This window comes from Berghia stephanieae, chromosome 1 (genome assembly GCF_034508935.2).
Source record: "Berghia stephanieae isolate SIO BIC M18660-M18661 chromosome 1, UCSD_Bste_1.3, whole genome shotgun sequence".
Classification (NCBI taxonomy): Eukaryota; Metazoa; Mollusca; class Gastropoda; order Nudibranchia; family Aeolidiidae; genus Berghia; species Berghia stephanieae.
This window is the reverse complement of record NC_088360.1, coordinates 69,860,611-69,869,087: the sequence shown is the minus strand read 5'-3', so window position 1 is coordinate 69,869,087 and position 8,477 is coordinate 69,860,611. Positions and strand designations below refer to the sequence as shown.

The following is an 8,477-nucleotide window of genomic DNA, read 5'->3' as shown; positions in this document are numbered from 1 at the left end:
TGTAGGTGTGTGTGTGTGTGTGTATGTGTTAGTTTTGTGTGTGTGTGGGGGGGGGGTTGTTTTTTTGTTTTCTGTTTTGGGGGGGGGGGGGGGGGGGGTTTGGTTTTCTCCTGGGATTTTTTTTCCAGAATGGTGATCGTTTCCTTATTAGGAACTATTATCGCGTTCTCCTTTTGGCAAGTATCCTATTCAAATGCCTGCTCGAAAGTTTGGGTTGGTTGGGCACAGAGGAAGATTCGTCAGGTATTCTTTTCTTTTTTTCTTTTCTTTTTTTTTGGTGGTGGGGGGTAATTTTTTTTTTCTTCTTCTTCTTTAAAAAAATTTTTTTTTGTGTATGTGTGTGTGTGGGGGGGGGGGGGGGGTTGCCTTTATTACATGTTTTCTATCTATGATAGTGGTTTAACACTCAATAACTATTTGTTTTAAATGACTAGTATTAAAATTGTCAAAGATATTATATTAGTCATAGTAATATAAGCAGCCCAATAACATCAACGTATCTCTTAAGAAGCAGTTTTTTAAAAATATTATAATCTTGATAATTCAGTAAGGGCCATCAATATTGGCTTGAATTTAGCCAACATTTTTCATTTATTTGAACAATGTCGATACATGTCCTTTAACTTCAGAAAATTTTGTTATAAGTTGTACCGTCTTGAGTAGACGAGCTTTATAACAGAATTGTAGATTTAATTCACGGAGAATTCAATGAGTTAGTGGCAGTGAACGAGGTAATGGTATAGACGGTATGGAATTTAGCGGCTTTACAACACGCAAATTAATTCCAAAGCCGAAAGCACAACGTTGCATGTAATCTAATCTACATTTACGATGTCAAATATATTAAAGATTAATAAAGGACACTAATACCAAGTCCTCAATATTTTCAGTACTTCATTCGTTAGCTAATACTATTAAGTAATTGGTATCCACTTTTGCCCTGACGAGAAGTTAGAAAATCAACGGGCTGGGCTTTGAAATGTCTACGGGTTGAAACTGGATGAAATAGGATGATACAGAACATAAAAGCCCAGTTCGGCCTAAGAACAATAATTTGCCTATGTTCTTAAACTCAGAACAATGGGTTATGTTATCAGGGGTGTTGGGATTGTTATTTTGATCTGGGTAGGGGTCTATAGATAACAACACCAATATTAGAAACGTCTCTAACGTCTGATAAATCTAAGATTACTGGCCAAAAATATATTTCTAACTTTAGTTAAAATTTGAAAAATATAAACACGGAAATATATACATAATAAGCTTTATATATTTTAAACAATGGTTACAAGAAAAAATACACAATTTTTCTCAATAATTCTGTAATCAAACAACTTTGTATGCAAATGTTGTAATCCAGATGTGTAATTTGGCTTATCACCACTCAATGTGGTAGCTCAATAGATATTACTAATACTAACTTGTGTCTATGTACGCAGTGATACAGACCTGCCAAGCTTTCGACTTATTGTATTATAGTGGGATGGCAGAATACCATTTCGAAAGGGATTTGTGCTGCGTTGTAGGTTAACAAATCATCCCCATCGACGTGTAGAAATACGCAGGTCTGACATCCGAACCCACTTTTCAGCCTAGTTTAACATTGTTGTATAATGGACAGTATTTTGCGTCTTTTTATTTTAGATTTCCATTACAACAATGAGCCAATAAGGAAATGGGTTATCAGACCTGAAAATAAGTGCACGTCGATCCACATCAATTTAAAAACCATCACCATCACAGACAATAATCACTACCACAAGCACTTTTACAACAGCGTCATTACCATCAGAATCGATACCACCATCATTTGCACAATATCATACGTATCAGCACCACCATCAATATCACTACCACAGCATTATACCTACCATTACCATGGTCATATCAACTATTGCCACCACTAGCAAAAGCATAACTATCATGTCAGCCACCACCACTCCAGAAAACAATCATTTTAAATACCAATATCACAGGCGTACACTATAGCGTCACCATTGCCTTCAATGTTATCACTTCAGCTTCTTGATCATTGACACCACCACTACAAGTAAATTATGGTCGTTATCGTCCCCACCACATTATTCTTATTATCACTATCAACATCACCAATGCATCAGCTTTGTAACTACCACCACCACCGCCACCACCATCATCATCATCATCATTTCAATCAGGGATCATCATTTCAATCACGACCATCACAAAAACAACAAAATTAACAGCATCATCACTGCTACCACCACCACTAGCACTACTAACTACTATCACCACAACATCGACTACCACCACCAGGGCCCAATTTTATGTAAGCAGATTAGATTTAGTTATTTACTAGTCTAGTAAATAATTTGCTAGCCTTAAGCCGAGGCGGAACAGGTGACTAAAAAGTGGGATTTCATGAACGTTTTCTAGTCTCTGACTAGCGAGGCTCTTGCCGAGAAGTGGGCGTTGTTAGGACAGTGCCTAATTCAGCTATTTTGTGCTTGTAACATCAAGCTCTCTAGTACACAATGGCAAGTAAGACACCAGCCTTGATATTTTCAACACAAAAGATTTCCAAAGAAGAAATTAGCAACACCTTCGTTCCGTTTCATAATTGAACTTACTTTTGCCGTGATTAATGAAATCACGTGATATTGACTGTCGACTGATCAGACAACAATGATGCCCATGGTCGACTGTCAATTATAAATTTAGGCCAATGAAAGTGTCAGTGAAAATCAAACAAATTGAACTTTAAAAAAAAAAAAAAACAAAAAAAACAACGGAAAATGTGTTCTGACGAATCACATTATTTCAGTCAGTGTCATGCCAACAGAATAATTTTTGTCTCCACTATAATTTCTAGTCGTTTGTTTTTTTGTTTTGTTTTTTGTTTGTTTGTTTGTTTTTTTTTTTGGTTGTTCTTTGAAGCGAACCCTTCCACTTTGAGTTTCCGTTCATTTGCAACCTGCTAACCGATTAGATTCCGGGTTTTTTCCCTAGTTTTTACTCACAAAAAAATTGTACTTTCGAAGGTCTAGCATATCTTACATTTTTTAAAAAGTAGTGACAATACCAGCAGGACACCTTTTGCCTCTGTCATTCGTAACCGAAGTATTTTCCTTCCGAATCGAAGCTCTCTCTATCTAAAAATAGTTTATCGACGATATTACGTATCCTCGTAAATAGTCTCAGACTAAGCTTAAAGTCCGGCCTCAGCAATAAATGACTAAAACTTAATCAAACTTAGTCTGAAGGTGACGTGATTTTAGTCTGGGAAATATTTGGTCAGCTCACATATAATTCGATTTTTTCAAGTCCTTGGCTAAAATCAAAGACTAAGCGCTAGTCCACGTTCATAAAAACGGGCCCAGAGCGTCATTATCGCCATCATCACCATAACAAGTAACAAGGTCACCACCATCACATAATTTTTTTAATTGCTAACTTCCGAATATTTTTTTTTATTCGTTGAAGTTGGCAGTTCTAAAATTTACAGACGGCTTAGACTTACGTACGAATAATTTTTGCGAAGGGGAATAACGGATACTGTGACCCATTTATTATTGAAAAACTCAATGCTGCTATTTGATGTTTTTTCAATTTGTTTTTCTCCGTCCCGCCATAGGTTAAAAAAAAAAAATAAATAAATAAAGAAAAGAAGATATCGTATAGACCGTAGACTATACAGCTTGGGTAAGAAAGGGGGGGGGGGGGGGGGCGGTTGACAAGACTTGATAATGAGCGGGAACTAAAACATCGTTAATCATTGTCACAGTCACAGGGGGAGAGCATTTAACGAACGGGGATGAGGTGCGTGGTTTCTGTCTGGCATCGCGGAAAATTGCCATTTGAAATCCCAAATTTTGCCAAATTTTGCCACAAAAAAATGACAATTTTGCCACAAAAAATAGAAAAATTTGCCACATTTTGCCGTAAAAATTGCCAAATTTTGCAAATTTTGTTAACTAATCGGATAACTTTTTTTCGTTCCCGGGGACCCCAAATACTACAATGATCTGAAGATGCACACAAAAGTCACTCAGGTGCAGATCAGAATGAAAAATGATTTAAAACATCAATCTTAATCTTATATCAAAACAAAAGTACGAAAAACCTGCAAAGAGAGGTATCAAAATTTAATTAAACAAGATATTCATAGGAAATAAAACTGTTATAATAAAGGAACACCAAAGCCTTTAAGTTTGCTTCGTTGAGCCGCCTTCTCCTGTCTGAAAATACAAGATTATAAATGGAGAAGGACCTCTCAGCATCAGCAGAATTAAGGCAGGTGTATATGTATCTCTTTGCCAGCGTAGCAAGATGGGGAACATCTGAGCTAACACTGTTCCAAAAAACAGTCAGATCAAGTGGAATGCCTCCAGATGCCGACACTGCTCTTGGACCAAGAGACTCTTTATATCGAAGTACTTCTACACGAGGTACTTCATGAATACCAGGAATGGTCAAAGAATCAATATCAGAGTCAGCAATGAACACTAAATTGCAAGGATTGAAGAAAGGTATCTCCTTCAATAATTCCATCCCTGGTTGGCCTTCCGTCGATGAATATTTCTCAAGCTTTTCATTGGCCAAAGAGAAAGCTTGACAAAAACTATCCTGGAGCTGAAGCTTGAGATGTTGGTCCAGGTCATGCGGACAGTGTCTTTCTACATCTTGTAGGGTCACATGGCAAGATGAAAACTGGTCCTTAATTTCCATGAGCTTTGACCACGCCTGGTGAAAATAGAAATAAGAATAAGGCAAGGATTAAAAAACATAAGAAAGTATTTTTGTTTTGTAATTCTTTTCTTGCTCTAGTCAAAGACATTCAACTATAATGTTGTGTCCAAAGGCAGAGTTTCAACAAAGATGGAATCGTTTCATTAATAATGATACCTGCTCTTAATCTTATAAAATAAGATTTAAAGGTAGGAGGAGAAAATGAATATTTACTGTCATGGCGATTGGACGTTGGCTTTGGAATACATCAGTAGCTACAACGATGGACTGAGACTGCTGGATTATAAAGCTCATCTCTGCTTGAATTAACTGGCGCTCCGACACCGAGCAGAGGATATCATTCAAGTAGACTAACGACTCTGGAGCCGTGCGCCCACAGTGCTCCATTTCCTTCGCAATGAATGTGGCAAAGTGCTGCAAATTTTTCTCATGGTATGAGACCGCTTCAAACCAACAATTCCATCTGGATTTTGAAAAGGAAGTAAAAGAAATGATGCATTTTTAATTCATTTGTTAAATTGAATTTTTATTTGAAAAGAAGATAACATTATACCTACTTAATCTATCAGTTTTTGGCCTTATAGTATAGTCTGTTGAATTTACCATCATCATATGACTTGACCTAGTGAGGACTAATGTTAGGCATTGACTTTAATGGTTGACTATGACCCTCTTACTTTACCCCGAAATAATTGTGCAAGATAGCTTCCAATATTTATTTTTAAAAATTCTAGTGCATTTTCTTATATCAATGGTTAAAGCAAACTAACTTTGAAATAAAAAAATGATGACAATCTAAAAAGATAACATAATGGAATAATCAATTCTATTAAGCCATAGCAAGCACTTTCCCAGTCAGATACTTAATTAAAGCTCATCTTTTCAACAAAAAAAAGGGAGCAGATTACTATAACTGTAACATGATACTACTAAACATGTTTACTAACATATCAAATTAGGTAATAAGAATGACTGACCCTCCTATTTGTCAATATCCAATATTAACAATGTGTCACCTTTAGGTGAAAAAAGTTTTTTTAAAGACCCAGATGAATCATGACCAAGAAAGGAAAATTCTCAAAATCTCACCGTGTAGCGATTGGGTTTGGAGGCATCTTTGGAGATTTGACGAGTGGTGTCAGGAATCGCAGATATCTTGCCTTTCTGGCATTGGCGTTCCAAAATATCGCATTTGCAGCTTTGACGAATTTGTTGGTGCGATTGAAGGGCTTTCTGAAGGCATCACCCACTAGGCTCATGATATGAGCCATGCATGTGATATGCGTAGCATTTGGCATGAGCCCTTTCAATACATCATTGAAAGCCTTCCTCATGTATGCTGCATTGTCTGTGTTTACGGTGACGACGTCAGTAAACTTGATGCCAGTGGAGACTAAGCATTCAATTATGGCCGTCGCAACGGTTGTGTGGTTTGTGACAGACAAAAATCTTGTGTCCAAGAGGTAACTTTGGACTTTGTCCACATCAGCGCTCAAGGGTTCCAGTGGTGCAGCTAAGACATTGAGGACAAACCTGAAAAGATAGGCGATACAAATAAGAGAAAACACAAAATAACATATAGGGAAGGATGCAAAAGTGATATCATAATTGCTCTCAGCATTTAATTATAGAATTCAAACTAAGGATTCGAACTGATCACTGTGTATGTTGTGTTGTGTAGTACGCCCATATATATATTATATATATATATATATATATATATATAATATATATATATATATATATATATATATATGTGTGTGTGTGTGTGTGTGTGTGTGGTATATATATATATATATATATATATATATATATATATATATATATATATATATATATATGATTGTGCGTGAGTGTGTGTGTGTGTGTGTGTGTGTGTGTGTATTCACCTGCCTCCTACTCCTATATATAAATTACTCTTTCGCTTTAGTTTCTACAAACATTGTCAGTCAAAAACAAAAAACAAAACCCACCTTCCAACATCATCAGACATTTCATCACAGATGATGGCCACAGGCTTGTTTATAACTTTCTTATACACCACTTCTTTTTTGTTGGTGAACTCCCTCTTTAAGTAGCATTCCTGCAGCTGATGAGCTTGTGGAATGGCACCACCGTTTTCAACTCTTGTCTGCAAGAAGTTTCTGACTGCTGGGTGGTCAACCTTCGATAAGGGAATGTTTGCTGCAGCAAACATTGAAACAACTTCATTGCAGATATCATTTCTTGCTGAAAGAAAGAAATTTAAAAAATAGTTTGTTAATATGAATAGCTTAAAAAATAAGCTTTATATGGCGCAATATCCACTAAACGTGCTCAAAGCACTTTACAAGGGGTCCGTGGCCAACAGCAACATTTAACAGGTAGGATGGGACATGAAGCCTGTTAGGGGATATTACAATTTTTTTCGGACAGAGACAACGCTGTTAACGGCCAGGTACTCATTTTACACCTCCATTTCATGAGAGAATGTGAGTAAAGAGCCTTCTCCAAGGACTCAACTATGCACTGAGCGAGGCTCGAACCCAGGTCCTTCCGATCCTAAAGCGAGTGTCTTTTCACTATACCACAAAGTAATAATAAAAAGAACAACAATGATAATAATAATAATAATAATAATAATAATAATCATCATCATCATCATAATAATAATAGTAATAATAATACCCTCATCTTTTATATAGTTGTAATTGTATAGATTTATAGAGCAATATCCACCCAAAACTAAGTACTCATTTAGAGGGAAAGGGTGCACCACTCACCTTGCGTTGAAACTGTAGACGGTTTCTTCAAAACAGAATCCAATGTCCTCTGCTTCTTCACCGCTTCACTCTCATCCACGTCAGTGGCATGTGACCTCTTCATTCTTTCTTCTTTTGTTTTATGGTCTGCGGAATTGCGGTGGCTATCCACAGAAGACTTTCGTAAGTGGTCAATAACCTTGTTGCATGGTGTGCAGAATAGCTTTGAACCACTGACGTGGGTCCACTGGCTGTATTCTGAGTGTCGCTGGTGTGCAGTGACATGGCGAGCACATTTTGCCTTCTTCATGTCTAAACCAAGGAACTTGTCCATAGCGAGTTTGTAATCAACAAGTAGATGTAAGAGAAAAGAACGCCGGTAGCGAAACCAATTGAAGATAACAATAATAGCGTCACTCGTCACTAAGGTGAAAGTGAAAGTAGAAAAACTCCTTTTAATTGCAATGTAACGTCTGTTAGTAGTATGGCAGTTTAAAAACCAGACTGGGCAGCTTCCAGTAGCAGTTTAAACAGACCAGGAGCTATGAGAAAATGAAAGAAAGGGACGATGCTGACTTTCGGAAATTCGCCACTTTAAAAAAACCACTCGGGTTAAATAATGGTGAAAAATTTAGATTTTTCATGAAATTTGTAAAATTTGCGGTAAATTGCGGAAAAGTACGAATTTTGCGGCCGCAAATTTGCCATTGCGGCCGCGAAAAACCATGATGACAGTTCTGTAGATGCAGAGAGAGAGAGAGAGAGAGAGAGGGGGGGGGGGAGGATAAAAGATTTTAACTTTGTAATATTATTTAAATATCTATCTTTAGCAGCATTTAAAGGACAGAAAAAGTTGATAATAATAATAATAAATTAAGTGTGTGTGTGTGTGTGTGCGTGCGTGCGAGTGTGTTTGTGTGTGAGTGTTTGTATATTTGTCTAATTTCAGAAATTAATTTTATCTCATTGTATTTCATGAAAAAATTATTTTATGAAGCGGCTGAAAAA

The 8,477-nt window shown here is 36.7% G+C and overlaps 1 protein-coding gene across 1 annotated transcript; it reads right to left on the bottom strand.

Annotated features, from left to right (window-relative positions):
* Nucleotides 1-3,813: 3,813 nt before the first annotated feature.
* LOC144980636 (uncharacterized) lies at nucleotides 3,814-8,128 on the bottom strand. The gene is made up of 5 exons (XM_078928318.1): nucleotides 7,491-8,128; nucleotides 6,702-6,957; nucleotides 5,818-6,261; nucleotides 4,942-5,191; nucleotides 3,814-4,722 (listed from the first exon to the last, which is right to left on the bottom strand). Exons 1-5 carry the CDS (start codon nucleotides 7,801-7,803, stop codon nucleotides 4,129-4,131), a joined length of 1,857 nt encoding a protein of 618 aa, XP_078784444.1. The 5' UTR covers nucleotides 7,804-8,128; the 3' UTR covers nucleotides 3,814-4,128.
* Between the last annotated feature and the right edge of the window lie 349 nt (nucleotides 8,129-8,477).